Source organism: Phlebotomus argentipes, unplaced genomic scaffold (genome assembly GCF_947086385.1).
Source record: "Phlebotomus argentipes unplaced genomic scaffold, Phlebotomus argentipes genome assembly scaffold_4, whole genome shotgun sequence".
NCBI lineage: Eukaryota > Metazoa > Arthropoda > Insecta > Diptera > Psychodidae > Phlebotomus > Phlebotomus argentipes.
This window is the reverse complement of record NW_026776174.1, coordinates 11,064,716-11,082,210: the sequence shown is the minus strand read 5'-3', so window position 1 is coordinate 11,082,210 and position 17,495 is coordinate 11,064,716. Positions and strand designations below refer to the sequence as shown.

At 42.4% G+C, this 17,495-nt stretch overlaps 4 protein-coding genes and 1 non-coding gene across 7 annotated transcripts; 2 read left to right on the top strand and 3 right to left on the bottom strand.

The window, feature by feature from the left end:
• Nucleotides 1-1,732: 1,732 nt before the first annotated feature.
• On the bottom strand, nt 1,733-9,381 carry LOC132258928 (serine/threonine-protein kinase GL21140). Its single transcript, XM_059756481.1, has 8 exons — nt 9,225-9,381; nt 6,520-7,041; nt 4,681-4,810; nt 4,028-4,537; nt 3,841-3,961; nt 3,610-3,755; nt 2,961-3,110; nt 1,733-2,892 (listed from the first exon to the last, which is right to left on the bottom strand). Exons 2-8 carry the CDS (start codon nt 7,038-7,040, stop codon nt 2,629-2,631), a joined length of 1,842 nt encoding a protein of 613 aa, XP_059612464.1. The 5' UTR covers nt 7,041; nt 9,225-9,381; the 3' UTR covers nt 1,733-2,628.
• Nucleotides 9,298-10,629, top strand: LOC132258930 (deoxynucleotidyltransferase terminal-interacting protein 2). Its single transcript, XM_059756485.1, has 3 exons — nt 9,298-9,610; nt 9,667-9,899; nt 10,270-10,629. Exons 1-3 carry the CDS (start codon nt 9,544-9,546, stop codon nt 10,618-10,620), a joined length of 651 nt encoding a protein of 216 aa, XP_059612468.1. The 5' UTR covers nt 9,298-9,543; the 3' UTR covers nt 10,621-10,629.
• Nucleotides 9,938-10,206, top strand: LOC132258973 (small nucleolar RNA U85). The gene has a single exon (XR_009468293.1). It is a non-coding gene; the product is annotated as a small nucleolar RNA U85 (small nucleolar RNA).
• On the bottom strand, nt 10,627-11,599 carry LOC132258483 (uncharacterized; the record flags this gene model as incomplete). The annotated part of the gene is made up of 1 exon (XM_059755814.1): nt 10,627-11,599. A coding segment is annotated over exon 1 (861 nt), but the record flags the coding sequence as incomplete, so codon positions are not given.
• Nucleotides 11,600-11,894: 295 nt separating this feature from the next.
• On the bottom strand, nt 11,895-17,355 carry LOC132258929 (zinc finger protein 234). Of its 3 annotated transcripts, none has more exons than XM_059756482.1 (9): nt 17,250-17,355; nt 16,470-16,708; nt 16,218-16,385; nt 14,997-15,432; nt 14,602-14,929; nt 14,507-14,542; nt 13,717-14,128; nt 13,164-13,263; nt 11,895-13,105 (listed from the first exon to the last, which is right to left on the bottom strand). In XM_059756482.1, the coding sequence occupies exons 2-9, from the start codon at nt 16,665-16,667 to the stop codon at nt 12,960-12,962; spliced, it is 1,824 nt and encodes a 607-aa protein (XP_059612465.1). In that variant the 5' UTR covers nt 16,668-16,708; nt 17,250-17,355; the 3' UTR covers nt 11,895-12,959. The 3 variants fall into 3 exon arrangements, with proteins under 3 accessions (XP_059612465.1, XP_059612467.1, XP_059612466.1); XM_059756484.1 differs by having other exon boundaries at nt 11,896-13,105; nt 16,506-16,708; XM_059756483.1 differs by lacking the exon at nt 14,507-14,542 and having other exon boundaries at nt 11,896-13,105.
• Nucleotides 17,356-17,495: the final 140 nt, after the last annotated feature.

Genomic DNA, 17,495 nt, shown 5'->3' with positions numbered 1-17,495 from the left:
TTATCGCGTTTCTCCTTGAGTTATCTTATCGCCCCGAACCAAGAACACTCGAGAAAACGGAAACTAATGTGCAATTTCACAGCTTTACTTCACATTCAATTTTCCCGCCCATCAATGGGGCTCGTGAGTCACTCATGTTTTCTCAGATCTCAGCGCGATGCTGTTGATCAAGATCTTGCGATCTGCCAAAGCGGAAGTTGATCGCGAAAGACTCACAGGCAACACGTGAGTGGCGAAGAAAAGAAAGAAACATGGAATGTTTGTGACAAAAATATTATGTATTCAAGATTGGTGGGAGAAAATAGAAATAAAATTCGCAGAAATCGTTTAATTCAACACAAATGTACAATCATGAGTCACGCCATGGCTTCGCGAGTCTCTCGCAGAGCAATTTGCATTGAACGGAAGAGCTTTTGTCAATGGATATCGTGCAATTTGTAGTTATTAATGTCTGGATTATGTGAGTGAATTCCGCTGCTAAATGCAATGAGCTTTCCCTCAAACCATCGAAATTCAGTATGAAAATGCCAAAGCAAAAGAGAATTTTTGAACAAATGACACTTTTAGCATAATTTGTTAATAAACTTGAAAATTATAAGAAGATAATCAAGATTTCAATTAACCTATTAAACAATTTTAAATTGAGCACTTGAATTTCAGGTGGAGTGAAAAATAGAGACAAATTTCACGGCGCTTCTCGCATTAGAAAATCGTCAATCAATCTTGTGATTGAACAAAAGCAAGTGTGACAAAGATCGTTGCGAAGAGTAGAAAAACTAACACTTCTTCCTTGAATTCCTTGAATATGTTGGTAGAAAAAGTGCAATTATGGAATAAGTAAAAAATAAAGACGCGCTGTGAAATACATTGAGTCAAGAAATACCTTGAAATCATGAATTGTAAGGCAAAAAAAGTCTCAAAGTTATGCAAATTTGTGGGTATTTTTCATTCAAAAAAAGCAATTCTCTTCATCAAGTGATTTATCAAAAGAGGCAATTTTTGTTTAACACCTGATAATTTTCAGTGAAATACTCGTGAGTTTCGCGAGACAAGGAGAATTCCGTTGGACGGAAAAAATCACATTGACGCTGCTGGAAAACGTGTGCGATCTCTTTCTCGGAAGGTGGAACACAATTCTGTGAATCGAATGACGCTCACCGTGAGAGAGAAACATTCCAAAAGCGCCACAGCGTGAGTCATCGCGGGCAGAACCGCTGTTTGGGTTTCTCCGACAATCGCCTGGCGTTCGGCAAACAGAAGCCCAGGAAAACTCAACGAAAGAGCGCTTGAGTGACGGAAAACCTGTTGATTTGAGTGGCAAAATTCAAAGGCGAATTTTTCTACGAAATTGCAAATAAAAGCGTCTTTATTGTAATGCTATAATTTATTTATACACAAACTCCTCCAAATCAATGCTCATCGCAATCATTTTCACTTGAGAATGCAATAAAAAAAAGGAATAAATTAACAAATATTAACTATTTTTCAGAAAAATAAATTATGCAATTTTACAAGAAATCTTCACCCTTTCGTTGATAAACTCACGCACCACTTTCTCCGTCTTCTAAAGAATTATTTGGAAGTCAATGATTGGTTTTCTTTCTCTCTTTCATTGAATGTTTTTTTTACTTGATAAATTGATCTCAGGCATAAGGAAGATTGTGTGATAAATTTACTCTCAATTCTTATGCCAAAAAGCTTGGAATTCTCTTTTCTCTTCACATCCTTTCTCTTCACACTACAAAAAATCAATTACAAAATGTACATTGCTACAATTCCTACCGCTCTAAAATCTAAAATGTAAAATATGTTTATAAACAAATTTCCACCCCATCCAAATTTGCAGGCAATTTTTTTTCATCTCTCTTTTGTAAATATATCAAATATATAAATTATCATTTATTGTTCCATCATAAATTTGCATTGCCGAAACATAAGAAGGAAATTTCTCCATTTCTTCTCCAAGTTGTAAATTTGTATGAATAAGTCAAGAGCCAAAAGAAAAGGTAGCAAAAGGTATTACAAATAATGGGGTCTTTGCATGAAAAATATAATTGAATATTTCACAAATTTTACACTGAATTCCTAAATTGTTTGGTTTTTCTCAAATATTATTATATCGATTATTAGGCAAAAATATATCATAGTGTACTCAATAGGTTTCATAATACTTATGTAGTGTTGGTTGTATATAGGATAAATACATACTCATAATATAAATGCATAGCTATAGAATTTCTAATCAAATACATTTTTCCTCAAAGAGCTACAGATTTTCATTTTCATCTTCTTTAAATGTATATATTATGGGATTTTCTTTCATATTATAGGAAAAATACTCATTCACAATCATGCACTTTGCCTTTTACACACACCTTTTCGCCATCACGATTCCTCGTGATTGCGCGCATTTTACCTAATTAAGGAATTGCTACAATTTGTGCCTCTTCTCATCGCCATTTACAGTCCTCGCCTTCATATCTCAGCATCATTTATGTATATTACTTTATCTACAATCATCTTCATAGTGCATACATAGAATCCCTGCATTTCCCACCACACACGCAAATGCAGGAAAAGGAAGAAAACTGAACTGAGACAATTCTACTGCACTTCAGCACGCTCGCCTCATCTCTCCTCATCAATATTCAGCACCCAATAGTGATCCAAGATGTCTTCACTGGAGAATCTCAGCTCGGGATCCGATTGAAGCATGTTGGCAATGAGATCGCGCACACCCTCGCCAATGTCATTCCAATAGGGCTCCGGAAAGTCATACACGCCGGACAGAATGGCGTCAAAGAGCGGCTCTTGTTGATTGTCCGGCGCGACAAACGGTGGAAAGCCACACAGCAGAATGTAGAGAATGATTCCAGCCGCCCAGACGTCAATCTGCAAACGAGTCGACAATCAATCATCACTGGCAAATATCTCGATCAGAGAGCAGAGAAAAGCCTCACCTTCAGTCCATAGCCTGTTTCCATGAGAATTTCAGGCGCCACATAAGTTGGAGTGCCACAAACAGCCAGAAGAGGTTCATTCACTTCGCACGCCAGTCCGAAATCTCCCAATTTCAGCTCCATCACCATGCCATTGCCGTCCAGCTTCACCTGAAAAAACCACAGTCGTTTAGCAATGATATTCAATCACTTCTGAGCAAATCTTCAATTGTATTTATGAGTTCATTTACTTGTATTTCAATGGCAATAATAGTGAAGTAAATTATCTAAATAGGAATGCAAACAAACGCTAAATTACCCTGAACATCCCGTCAAGTAATTGATGCATTTTCCTACACTTTGAAATTCACCTAAAAATAGGTTTTCTTCACACATAAAATCGCCAACTCTCAGAACATTCTGCAAAAGTCGCAAATACTATAAATAACTTGTAGGTCAAGATCAGTTATTGAAGTATAAGGAAAACCCATTGAGAACCTTTAATCTCTCTCCACTTCTAGATCGCACTGATATCATTGTCACCATTGACCTCTATTGACTTTAGGCATTATCCAAGCCCCTTAAGCATTATGGAAGACCGCACATTTTGTTCAAAATCTCTTAAGAGGATTAGCGATTATTATTAATTGAATTGTAAAATTTGACTTACGAGCAAATTTTCCGGCTTAATGTCACGATGAACAATGCCGAGGGAGTGAAGATACGCCATCGCCGCAGCCAAGTGCTTTATCATAATTCTCGATTGATCTTCAGAGAATCGGGTAACTTGAGTAATTGCATCAAATAAATCACCACCTGAATGGGAGGAAGAAACAATTGCCATATTGCATAAATTGCGCTCTCCAAAACACATGAACAACAATGGCTATGCAATCTTCACCTTCAACGAGTTCCAGCACCAAATACGTATTCTTCGGTGTATCGATATCCATATACAGTGCCATTATGTGTGGATGGCTCAGCTTCTTCATCACTCTGATTTCAGCATCAATGTAGTGTTCCTGCGAAAGAAATAGACAATAAATTGATCGAGTGAAACTTGAGACACACTAAAAAAAAACACTCACTTTTCCCTGACACTTTGACTTGTCAATGATCTTCAGGGCAAATTCCTGGCCGCTCTGCTTCTCTTTGATCTTCAGCACAACGGCAAAATTGCCATCACCAATAATTGGTCCCATAGTGTATCGATTCTGTATGTCCAGAGGCAGAATGTCCGTTCCTGTGTTGGCATAGTTCTCCTCCAGGCAATCGTACGTCTCATTGTGGCTCTTGACAGGCATTTTTGGCTTTGGTCCACCCTTGGCGACGCCATTTCGCAACGTCTTCCGCGTCTGCCTGATCGTCTTGCTCTCCTCCAGCTCCAAATCGAAGTCATCATTGCCCACCCGCTCATTGCCATAGGCAAAGAACACGTCCTCGTGCGAGAAGAAGTCCGCCAGTGTGAGAACAGGCGAGCCGGCCAGCGTAAAGACCTTCCGGACGCATCCCGTGTCAAGGTTGACACATTGCGTGATCGCCGTGAGCACGTGCTCATACGTTGGACTGTTACGTTTATTGAGGAGCAAGCGGAGTATCTGCAAAGTGCACCAAAGCAAGCCCATTAGCCATCGATGCACGCACAGTTGGCGCTATTATTAGGCCAAACTCTCTTCATATACACAGCAAAAGCACACAACTTGACCCATTAGGAAAAAGGGGCGCAATTCATGTTTAATACCTTTCGCGGTTTCACACCATTCCGTATTATCGTCACTATCCGAGGAAATACGACCCGGTCACGCTCATCAAATTTCACCACTGTTACTCCATTTGAGCCATTCTTCAGCGGCGAATTCGGCCGATAGACTCTAGAAGAGGAAATAAAGAAAGTTAAAAGCGAAAATTACTCTATTTTTAGTCCACAATCGATGGCTTGGAAAAATAACTTGCACTTAACCCTTCGCCAAACTTCACCCATGTCCACACTTCCTCCCTCGCAAATTGCATCAAAACAGCCGCACGAAGTCTGACATTGAAATACCACCAGAGTTATTTACGACTAATTACCTAACACTGTTTTTTTCTCTTTGCAATGAACTGAGTTAGAGAAAAAACCCCACCATTTAGTTGGAAATCATTTGAACCATTAACAAATATCACCATTCAATGTTTGTGGCGCACAATAAAATGAATTGATATTATTCAGTGACGATGAGGAAAAAAAAGTGTGTTATAAAACCAATCGATGCTCTTTTTCCAACACCTAATTTAGTTACACTTTTTTTTCTCTATATATCCGATAAAAGAAAGTCCAATATCTCGAAACCAGTGAAACTATGAGTCATCAATCAGATAAATCACACGGAATCCAGTTAATCTATCGGTATATTTTATTTGTTTTTCACAAGAGCGCGAGAAAATAAATACATTAAGGTCTTCCTGAAAGGCTTGTTTACAACTCAATCATGCAGATTGGCTATTTTACTCGTTCACTGGGAAATGCTAAGCGAATTAGGAGCAATTTTGCTCACATTGCTAAAGCATTTGACTTCTCAAATGACATATCTTTTATGCGCTCTAATTATCTATTAGCAATTTTTAGATAGAAATTGACTGACAAAGTGCAGAAAAATGATTAAAAATCGCTCATTTGTGTCACTCAAAACCCGTGAAATAACATGAAAATTTCTCTGATTTTCTTATTCTTCAACACTTCTTCAGAAATATAATCCAATAAACCATGTCTTTTCCGCCTGTTGTTCACAAACTTTTATTCGCCAACATTTACAATTAAAAGAAACATTCTCAACACATGAAATAATATTTGCTATTCTCGTCAAGTCAGAGATCTGCTTTAGCAATGAGAATCAAGAAAAATATTAATATGCGAATGATTTGTGAATTATCAATTCAGAAATTTTTGGTGGAAAGAATCACAAAATCATTTGTATTTCTCACTCAATGTTCGCCATCTCTAAGCTTAATTGAAACAGTCACAACATGAGGATTACAGGAAACTCAATATGGACATATGTACATATGTACATGTAACGGTTTTATTGTTATTGAAATGCAAATGAGATTTTTTGTGCTTTGCCACCCACACAAACACACATTTCATGTTTCGGCTGATGTTATTCTGGCAAAGCATAAAAAAAAGAAGTATAACGAGCTTGGAATTATTTTCACTGTTCGTCTTGTCAAAAATTCTCTTATGTAATTTTCTCTCAAATGAATCGAATAAACCACCAATTTTTCCTGTGGCCAGATTGTTTTTTTTCACATTGTGTGACGTCGATTGGATGAGGTTAACAGGAAATTTCAGTCACGATAAGAGAACAACAATAATACACTTTCCAACACCTTGAACTACATATTCAAACTTGCAATTTCGCCAAAGTGTTTCGGGCACAAAGTGAGGGGGGAAGTTTGAAATTCATATGGAAAAACCACAAACACAGGTTGGGAGAATATTCAGCAATAATTTCTGCCTCAATTCACAACATAATTGCGTTCTATGGTGGATAGTCCGTAAAGCATAAGCGAAGGGGAGGAAAATTTGAGTGAATGCGCTTACCTCGAGAGACGATTGTTATTTTTATTGTTTGGCTGCGAATTGTAGTCAATTTTCTTGAAATTCTCCGTATTGCACGAACACACGTAACTCTTGCCATCCTCGAGATCATCCAGGCTCGCCACCTTCTTTCCGTCTAACGTAAAAATATTCCTCACAGCGCCAGGTACCTTCACAATATCCTCTAGTAGCCTCGTGAGATCCTCAGCTAAGCTCTCAAACGATCGATAGCGATCGTTGGACACGGGAATCACGATTCCCTGGTAGAAGCGATCGCCATTCCTGTAGAATCGCACCCTCTTCGCCTTGCGCGTGGGCGTGCGACTGCTCGAGATGCGCTTCTTCGTCGCCAAGATCTCCTTGGCCGCCACCTTTGCATTTCCCGCGCCCTCATCGCCAATCTCCAGCTCAATCAGCTCCTTCTCCAGCTCCGAGTTGGAACTCGTGCGACTGTTGCTGCGACTCAGGCTCGCCTGTGTGTTATTGCTTGACGTGACACTGGAATTATTTACCACCTTCTCCATCCTGCAAGATAAAAACAAAAATACTGATAAGAATTCGCTCTGCGCAGCTTCTGTGGAGACTCTTCCCAATGGATTCTCGATTAGGAGCAGAAACAGCGCGAAGAGCTGTAATTTTAGGGAAACTGTTTGATCTGCTATCTAAATTTGCGCTTTTAAACATGATTTCTCAAACTTCTGTTGTTTAGAGAAGCCGTAAAATGGCGTAAGAGCTTTCCAAGAAGTCCAATATGATCTTGAAAGACAAATTCTGAACGTATTTAAACTAAAAGGGCTTCAAGACGTTTTCTACTCAAGTGAAATTGTCAAGTTTTAGCCTTGGCGAAAACCACACACGTCGATATCTATTCCCGTTCATTAACTACGAATTGAAATTCAATAATTTTCTCCACTTTGTCACTCCGTTCAGCGACAATGTCAACTTCAATTAATCACAGAGAATGTGAAGTAAAGTAATGCAATGTGTCCAAAAGATCGAGACATACGTAAGAGTGCAGTAAATATTTATAGTTTAATGATTTTGATATCGTGCTTATCACTGAGGCAATTTCCTCGAGTCGTTTCGGGAACTCCTCTGCATTAAATGCCTTCTGAGAACCGTTGATCATCAATCTTTAAGCAAGTGATGCACACAACCTATTAAGACGCGAATTGTGCATTTGATGCACGATAAACATATTTAGTATTCACGCGCGGTGTTACCAAAGCCAAGTAGCGAATATTCCGTTAAAGCCAGAGGTAAACTGGAGCAATACGTGTGAGTATGATAATGATTTTTTCAGTTCATTGTACTGACCAAATGGTTTACTTTTTGCCCAAGACACTTTTCGACTCTCTCAGACCAGCAAATTGCAGGATGACAAGCAATAATAATAACACCGAGATTAATCTAACGTTGCATAATTCTCTCTCTTTTCATGTAAAATTCATATTAATCGAAAGCATAGCGTCATGCGTTTACTGTCCCTTTCATCGGTCTCTTGTTGCTCAACATAATTTCACACACACGCACGCAAAAAAGAGCCACTATTTTGACTCCCAAATGAGGTAATCCCAAATGCACTAATTGAACACCCAATTAGTCCAACTTGTAATGCCATTTCGAGCCGATTTCGAGCCCGCAAAGTAGATGAAAATGCACAACTAATAATCTTTCCTCGGCGAGCGTGAAAAATGAAACCCAATGAAACTTGACCTATGATGATTGCCAGGGAGTTTTTATCGGCATTTTGCTAGTGTTGGGAAAGAAAGTCTCTTCGCGGTGTGTTGTTCATTTTTTTTCATCACCTCTCTTTCTCACTCAACTTAATTACTCTCGCTCATGCACGTCTAATTCTTAACTCCGCCAACCGGAAATAAAATTTCTTCACACACAAATTTCCCCATGGATTTTCCACCTCTTTATTTACACAGCGAATGCAAAAGGTGAAAAAAAAAAGATTCTCGACCCTGCAATAGTTTTTAAACAAATTGCAAAAGAACTTTTTAAATTAATGGATCTTCAGTATTTTTAACAGAATTAATCAGACTTTCTCATCGTAAAAACTAGACTTACTCTAAAGTCCTGACAAACTGCAAATACTGAGCAAAGTACCGAAAATCCCAAGGAATCGCGACAAAGTCTTCAAGTTGACACTAGAGCAATAAAACCTGGTTTTCGCCCTCAACGAGTGAAAGCTGGATAACTCGAGCACACCGGCAATCATCCTCCTGCGAAATCCATTCGCTCCGGAGACGTGAAATTTGTGCAAGAAGTCTCTTGAGGCAGTCACAGAAATCTCTCCACTTTACAGTTACAAATCGCTGATTGTGCTGAACAAATGTGGCATTTGAAAGGAAAGTCTAATCATCGCGCGGTTTTGTTCCAATAACTCTCCGCGGCCTGATTTCCGCCGAGGAGCCCCCCAGGTTCGCCCCGCGGCTCCAGTTATGCAATCGGGCACCTCGCGTGGGCGCCCGGCCGGAACCTTCACCCTTCGCGCGAGGGTGTGAACCCGCATCTCGCGGCCATCGCCCACGCACCGCGCGAATCCGTGCGCCTCCGGGGGCCACACGGCTCGCGAACGGCGAAATTAATCATGCACACTTGCCACTTTTGGGGCAGGAGAGAGCGAGAGAGAGAAAGAGAAGAGTTGTCTGGAGAAAACGCGACTCAGATTCCAGACATTTTTCCACGTCTGCACTCACCTCTTTCGCCTTGCCGTCGCGCTGGCCTCAGATGCACTCGCACAGGTGAAACGGTGAGTTGAGTAGTGAGTGAGAGAGTTACTGTACACGAGGCATTTCACAGATTTTGGAGGATTGCAGCAGAACAACTGAAATTGAGGGTGGAAAATACACGCGAAGGAAAATCATACAACTTCTGGCGACAAGTTCACGAGTAAAACTGACACACAGGGTGTCAATATTTGCAGGCCGACAACTTGGCGGCTCTGATTTCGCCACTGGTGGCGCGCAAGTAGCCAAAGAGATCACGCTTGTCAGTCTGGCAGCCACAAATAAACACATGGACGCGTGGAAAGTGCCTCCAAAGCTTTCCTCGAGCATCAGTAAGGAGTCCCTGGGACTCACAGGTAAGTTCCTCACTCTGTGGATAGAGGAATGAGATTTGAGTGTGTCTGTGTTGCAGGGAAATACTTCTCTGCCGATGTTCCGGCACAAAAGCAGGGGAAGAAAGAGCCCCGGGACGATTTGGATGACTTTTGTGCCTTCATGGGGATCCAGAGTGAGCTGTGCTCAAAAAAGCCCGTGGACACTAAGTCACGGGACTTGCTGAAGATTGATGTGAACAAGGAGATGGAAGGAGTGGCCAAGGGAAGCGTCCGGAAGCCTTCAATGTTGCAGAGGAAGAAGCTGAACAAGGTGATTGACTTAATAATACTTTGTGAGCTCCCGCTGAACAGAAATGATGAGATATTTGACATCCAATCGCTTGGATCCTCTCTCGACTCATTCCCAAGCCAGTATCATCGGTTGGAATCTTAGCCCGGCTCGTTATTCCCAAGAGTCGCGCTGTAAAGGCGGCCGGACAGAAAACCTTCCTCGTCCTTCCCGGACAAGAACAGAAGCGAATTGCCGGACGAGGAAGAACATTCACACTCTCAATGATACTGCTTGGGCATTCGAGGGTCCTCTGAGAAATGAGGTCTTCTTTAGTAATCTGATCGATCTGGAGAGATTTTCTAATCTTCTGTCGTAGAAACACTGATTAATCGGGTGTTCTTTCTTTCAGGAACTGCGAGACAAGCAGAAGGGAAGCGAATGGTTCAACATGCCGGCCACTGAGATGACGGACGAGATTAAGAATGACCTGAAGATCCTGCAGATGCGCTCAGTTCTCGATCCCAAGCACTTCTACAAGAAGAACGACCTCAAAGTTCTGCCCAAGTACTTCCAAGTCGGCAGATATGTGGACTCTCCGCTCGACTATCATCAGGAGAAGCACGTGAAGAAGAACAAGAACCGCAGCCTCGTCGATGATCTGCTCAAGGATGCCGACTTCCAGAGGAGGATCAAGCGGAAGTACAAGGAAATCGTGGCTAAGGAAAAGCCTTACTATCGACACAAGAAGAAGAGCAAATAAATACTTTTCTCGTTTTTGTTCAATCTTCAGCCTTACATTGTTTGCTAATCTCTGGAAGCACTTTGTGTACTCCGATTGAGGATGCTTTACAGTCACGGGAACACCGGAATCACTGCCCAGCATGACTTCTTGGTCAATTTGTATTCTCTCGAGCACCTCAACGTCCATTTCTCGGGCGATTTTATCCGTTTCCCGACCGAAAATGTCAATTTCATTGCCACAATTTCCACATTTCACGGCGCTCATGTTCTCCACGAGGCCCAGGATGGGCACTTGCAGTATCCGGAACATCTCAGCTCCTCGCTGGGTCACTCTGAGGGCGGCCAACTGAGGAGTGCTGACCAGAAGCACGCCGCTGATTGGGACGTTCTGCATCAGAGACAGGTGAATATCTCCCGTTCCTGGCGGCGTGTCCACAACCAGCACGTCCAGAGGACTCCACACTGTGCCCTTGAGCAGACGCTCCGTGGCGGACATGACCAGAGGACCCCGCCAAATGGCTGGCTTCATCTCCGTGAGCAGCCCGAGTGAGAGACACTTGACGTCGTAGTTCACAGGAGGGATTATTCTATTGTCATCATCCACAAGTGGCGTCTCTGTGAGATTCATCATCAGGGGAATGGACGGCCCGAAGAGATCTGCATCCAGAAGCCCCACTTTCTGGCCAGCGCGCGCCAGAGACACCGCGAGATTGACGGCTGTTGTGGACTTGCCAACTCCTCCCTTTCCGGACGCCACCAGCACAATGTCTTTCACTCCCGGCAGAGGCTTCTTCTTCGGCAAACTCCTGGCCATCAGATCAGCCTGATGGGCAGTGGTTTTGCTGGAGAAAAGCCTCGAGAAAACGAATTTGAACGCTCCTCTCATTTGCGGTTTGTTTACGTGATTCGAACCTTAAAAGACAGCTGATGAAAAGCCGAGGGGTTTGCAGCACCGGCAGAAATCATCTGAATTCTTCAGAAATAAACAGTTTATTTTATTCAAATTCGAGTCTTCTTTCACATGAGGTTTTATCGCATTAAATTCGTGGCGCATTCGTGCAATTTGGTAGGAGTTAAGCGAGTAAAACATATCTGTGTTAAGTGTTACATTCACCGCGTGAATATGAAGTTCCTCCAAGGCAGGGCAGCTCCGGATATGTAAACAATCGACTGCGTGAGATTGTAAATACGTCTCCACACATCAGATGGCGCATGAGTTGGGAAGAAGAGCAAAGCGAATCGAATAAAATCAATTCAAGTTTATTCTGTTCAATTTCAAAACACAATAAATATCCTCGCAAATTATCCTCCAAAATAGCTTTGATTTGTCACTTCATGATTTTTATTTATTCTTCATTTAGTACAGAGTAATAATGTAAGTTGCATTCATCCTTTTCATAGTAATTTTTCTTTGTAATAAAAAGCTTCTTGACTGGAGAAGATGCACAAAATATTTCTCTTTGATTTTTCCTCCAAAATCTCTATAAGATAAAATTTTTATCAACAAAAAAATATGAGAGAAATAAATTTTCTTATACACCTAAAAATTAAAGATGAATATTACAATTTCAAAAAAAAAGTACAATTCTAAAGCAAATTCATCCACAGTAAAGAACTCAAAATATAGAAGGAAAAAAGAATATGAAAAAGAAAAACTTGGTCAGTTCACTTCTCCAGTATGAACAGAAAATTGTTTGTTTTACGCTAAGAATAAATAAATATATTTTGAAGATTTTTATATCTTTTATGTGTTTTATCTTGTTCAATAAACTTTTGGGTTCTGATTCTCTTCTCACGAATATTGACTGCTTCATAACTTGTGGACTTTCATCTTAATTTGCATTAAACTGCGTAAATTCTAATTCAATATTTTCTTCATTTTCTTCTTTTACTTTTTCTATCATTTAGTTTTAGAGAATTTCTTCTTTACTTTCATTACAGTTTGATATAATTGTTATAATGGTATCGTCAAAATAAAATGTTTCCCTCTGATATCGTCCTTATCACGAAACATTCTTAATTTTCCACTTGCAATTCCAGAAATTAAACATCTTACAGTAAGTGTGTTTTTAACTATATATACAGAATATATCATTCAACTTTCTAATGTTAATGTTTACCTACATACAATTAATCCTCTTTTACTTTTCTTCATTACAACGCTAAAATGTGTTTTTTTTCCTTCATCTTAATCAGCTTAACCTTAAACTACTTTTCCTTCTCCAAGACAAGTTCCTTTGCTCATTCTCTTCTTCACTTCTTCTCGTGCCCAGCAAGAATAATCATCCGTACGCTAAATGGTATTTCTTCTTCCGCCACTGCTCTTCATGGTCTTTTCTCCCTGCCTTTTTTTGTGACTTACAATCCAGAGATGATCACCTCATTGTGGATCTTTCCATCGTCGTCATCCATTTCTGGCATTTCTTCCTTCTGGATTGGCTGCAGAGACGCATTCTGCTGCGAATTCTGACCCGAATTCGCCGGCTGTCGCGGAGCCGTTTGACCTGCAAATGCAGAATGGTTTTAGCGTCTCTGACAGGAATCAAAATCAACTCAACTCACCGTATTTCTCGTGAATGTTGCGATGTCTCTTGAGAGCAAATCTATCCGCGAACGCCGCTGAACAGATATCGCACTTGAACGGCTTCTCCCCCGAATGAACCTGCAATTGAAGACGAAAACACATTTGTGACTTCCTAATCTTAGATAATGATTAATTCCTGATATTAATTAAGGATATTTTGATAAATTGCAGTTTTTGAGTGTTTGAATATCGACGAATGAATCGAAAACTATGAAAAATTGTTCATGTAAAGTATGAAAAGCACAGTTTTCAGAACTATTTGGATAAAATATACCTGAAGAATATTAAAAATCAACTTTGGAAAGTAATATTTTCAGTTAAAGTATAAATTCAGCCATATCTCAGTCAAAAATTCAAATAAATACCAATAAAATCAACGGGAACATTCATAAAATAATTAATTTAGAGCAATATCAGCGTTTTAATGAATGTTTCGAAGGTGCTTGAGTAGAATTTGGTAAATTTCGAAGCAATTTTTCGATTCAAACGCCGATATGAAGCAATTCCGCAACATGCGGAGCAATCCAATACCTTGGCGTGATTCTTCAAGTGCGCCGCCTGACTGAAGGCAGACCCGCAGATGTCACACTTGTACGGCTTCTCGCCCGTGTGAATCCTCCGGTGGTTCCACAGCGTGGCGTGTCTGGCGAATCCCTTGTCGCACACTTCGCAGACATATGGCTTTTCCCCGCTGTGCGTGCGTTCGTGATTCTTGAGGTGGGGCGACTGCGAGAACTGCATGCCGCACGTGTTGCATCTGTACGGCTTCTCGCCCGTGTGTATCCGCGAGTGATTCTTCAAGTACACCGCCTTGGCGAACGCCAGGCCGCACACGGTGCACTTGTAGTTCTTCTCGCCGCTGTGCAGCTTTCTGTGCGACCACAGGCTGGAGTACCGCGAGAACGTGCCGCCGCAAATGTTGCAGTGGAAGGGCTTTTCATTCCTGCAAGAGTTCCAGGAAAGAGAAATCAGTGTCAGCACAGAGTGAAACCCAATATGTTACTGGATTAGTGAATAGGAAGAATAAAACTGCGCAAATTCAATACTATATATATGTGATAGTGATTTTAGGATCGCCTCACAGCGTGTCTCCATTCGGATGTCCGTTCAACTGGGCAAACAAGTCAAATCTCAGTGTGCCCAAATTGGAATTAGTTAGTGTCTAATTGGTGAAATTGTTATGTGAATATAAATCTACCAAGGAATACAGTTAAAGGAAACATATATATGCAAATCTCGACTCTACACTATTAAATCGTCTGGCATGTCAAGAGGATAAACAGAGAAAAGAGACTCATTCCATGAGACACAGCTGTAGTACCTTTGCGAATTTATGGGACACCCGTGATGAGACACTCTGTAAACGTAAATATCTCTTTTTGTAAACTGCAATCGATTGGCATCAAGTGTACTCACTCTTGCTGCTGCTGTCGCTTCTGCCCGCCAATGTAGATCAAACCCGAGCCGTTGCACTTGTGGCACTTTGTCACGGCGGCCGTGTTGCGCTTCTTCACCGGATGATGCCCGGCCGCGTGCTTCGGCTGCGACTGCTGCTGGATGTGCTGCTGTCCCTGCACCGCCGACGCCTGCTGCTGGATGTGCTGCTGCGCCTGCACGCTGGACGTCGTGGCGACAGGGATCACCGTCTGGCCACCGAGAGATTCCATCGCTTCCGCTTGCGACGTGGAAATGTCCGTCATCTCGAACTTCACGTCCCCATCGGGCGCCACGAAGATCTGGGTCGCTGCGACGCGCAAGAGAAAGACAATCAGCATTGAAATCTCACTCCGCCTCAGCCGGCAAACACTCACGTCTCGGCACAATGTGTGCAGGATTGTCATTGTTGATGCAATTCTCACAGCGGATCAACTTCGGTCCTTTCCTCTTCGGATTCTGGATGATCGTGCTGCCGCAAGTGATGCACTTCTGTCCCTTGTCCACCGTGATGGGCTTCGCGATGGTCACCTCGCCGGCCGACGACACATTCACGTGCTGAATGGCCTGCGATGTCGCCGGCTCCAGCGCCTCCGTGGCCACAATCTGGATCTGGCCCAGCGTCTGTCCACTCTCCGTCACCAGATTCTGCGCCTGCACCAGATTCTGGGCCTGAGCAACGACTGTTATCGCATCATTGGTGTTGTCCGTGCCGTCCTGACTGTGGATCCTCTTGTGCTGATTTAGATGCGTCAAATGAGCAAACATCACGCCGCATACATCGCACTTGAAGCTGATATTCGATACCGTGTTCTGCTTTTGAGAAGAAGAGCAAGAATCAGTCTAGACTAAATTATGATATCCTTGACAAACACTTGTAGGAGTTTTTATAATCTGAATACGCTTTTGTAATCCAAAGAAACATGTTTACTTGATGTTTATATTAACTTGAATCAAATTGGCAGTGAAAGTCCTCGAGATAATCTAAAAAAGTGTTCATTTGCTTAAAATTTCCTATAAGAACGCTAATAAATCATCCAAATTCTACATTGAAATTGACTGTGTGTTTAAACTGTTTCTATTTGATTGAGTTATCCTGCATTTATAAGTGAATCGGTAATATTTTTACCATAATTAAGCAATAAACCTCATCAATCTGAACTCCTATAGTCGCTAATTGTTTCGAAACTCCGTTTCTTTTCACCATTCTTGCATTCTTTTACACCTCATGAAATACAGCAGCAGAAACTGGCCTTTAAACCGCACGAAGCCACTCTTCTCGTTTGTAATTGATATTTGATTAAATCCCCTGGATGAGAAGACTCTGTGGCTTATCAAAATCGCTGTTGAAGTGAGCAGAAAGTATGCTCGTATTCTTCGCTTAATCAACTTGACGACGTAATTATTTAAATTGAGGAAATTGCTAGAATTGCAAAAGCACACCGAGGCATAATCAGCGGAATATTCCGATTGATTTCTAATATGTATAATGAGGCTCTGCATTGGCTTGCAGCACACAATATTCGGCTCATGAATAAATCAATAACAGAGACATTCGGGACAGCGCGAGCGTTCAGCGGCTCTCCGAGAGTTCTCACCGTTATCGGCTTGTTGACCACCAGCTGGCGTCCGTCCACCGTGATTCCCGTGATGCCATTCTGCGCGAACTGGTTCACGAGGGCGTAGTTGTAGCCGAAGGGCTGGGCGATGTAGCAGGCCTTGTTGTCGTCCGACAGCTGGGCCAGATTCACGGTGCTGGCGTGCGCCTGCAAGAGATGCGGAGTCAGTGGGGCGCGTTCAGCGGCCTCGCGGCACTCGATCGATCGCATAGAGGAATTAGCATTGAATACCTGAGATGTAGGCGTTAATTTCTGAATCATATTTACATTGGTGTAGCAAAATGTTGGGTATTCTTGCTGCTGCGTGGTTTTCTGGCCCTCAATCTTGGGCTGCTTGTTGGGATCCGCCGCCTGGTATTGGATGGTGGTCGGCGTGGTGTTCTGGATGGTGTTTGTCGTGAACATGATGGTCTTGGTCAGATCCTCCATAACCCAGGCAACTTGGAGGCGGCCAGGAAGATTTCAGCTCTCTATTCCGGGAGAGAGAAAGAGAGGGAGAGAGAGCGTGAGTCCACCTACTCAATTTGCTGCGCTTTGGGGCGTGCGACTCTCCGCACAGAGTGTCCGTGTGCCAATATCCGGGCCATTTCGGCCGCCACGGAGTGCACACCGTCGGGTGCAGTCGCCCAGTTGGCGGGCACGCGTGTCCGGGCGCATTTTCTGGGGGCTGCACACACGCCAAAGGCCGATGTGACAGACGCGAGAGAAGGAAAAAGAACAGAAAATGCACGCCAAACTTTGGTATGAAAGCGTAGGAAATAGCTTTTCTTCGCTGGGCAAAAACATATCATTCTCCGAGGCGAAATGCACGAAAGACAAGGATGACGCCATGGAGAAGAGGAGGTAGAATTTATACAGGAAAGTGGCAGCGGCCATTGCACTGTTCTTTCAGAGTGAACAACAGGAGCGTCGGCAGTGGGACGCCCGCTGAAAATCACCTTGCACCACACGCACAGCCCCCCAGCATGCCCACGGACACTAGCCAGGGCCCCTGGTCACCTTCTACCATACCTTTTCCGCGGAATTCGCACAAATTTTGCACTTATAAATAATTTTTTGTCTCGCTTCTTTCTATGAACATGGCGTCCCGTACACACAAGAAAAATGAAATGAAAATGGTCAAAGAGCGAGAGAACGAAGCAAATGTGGCGCGCCTGTGCTGCTCCCTCGCGGCAATTTTGGCGCGAGAGGGGAAAAATTCGAGGGAATTTCCAACCAAATGTCACGCATTTCACGCTCTCCGGCCACATTCTGTGA

Excerpts from the sequence above, each read along its gene's own strand:
- LOC132258928 (XM_059756481.1), bottom strand. The coding sequence starts at position 7,040 with ATGGAGAAGGTGGTAAATAATTCCAGTGTCACGTCAAGCAATAACACA. Across the intron at positions 3,756-3,840 it reads GGTGCTGGAACTCGTTGAAG|GTGGTGATTTATTTGATGCA; the intron begins GTGAAGATTGCA and ends CCTCCCATTCAG. Across the intron at positions 3,111-3,609 it reads TTAAGCCGGAAAATTTGCTC|GTGAAGCTGGACGGCAATGG; the intron begins GTAAGTCAAATT and ends TGGTTTTTTCAG.
- LOC132258930 (XM_059756485.1), top strand. The coding sequence starts at position 9,544 with ATGGACGCGTGGAAAGTGCCTCCAAAGCTTTCCTCGAGCATCAGTAAG. Across the intron at positions 9,611-9,666 it reads GGAGTCCCTGGGACTCACAG|GGAAATACTTCTCTGCCGAT; the intron begins GTAAGTTCCTCA and ends TCTGTGTTGCAG. Across the intron at positions 9,900-10,269 it reads AGAGGAAGAAGCTGAACAAG|GAACTGCGAGACAAGCAGAA; the intron begins GTGATTGACTTA and ends TCTTTCTTTCAG.
- LOC132258929 (XM_059756482.1), bottom strand. The coding sequence starts at position 16,667 with ATGGAGGATCTGACCAAGACCATCATGTTCACGACAAACACCATCCAG. Across the intron at positions 16,386-16,469 it reads AATTAACGCCTACATCTCAG|GCGCACGCCAGCACCGTGAA; the intron begins GTATTCAATGCT and ends CATCTCTTGCAG. Across the intron at positions 15,433-16,217 it reads TGGTCAACAAGCCGATAACG|AACACGGTATCGAATATCAG; the intron begins GTGAGAACTCTC and ends TCTCAAAAGCAG.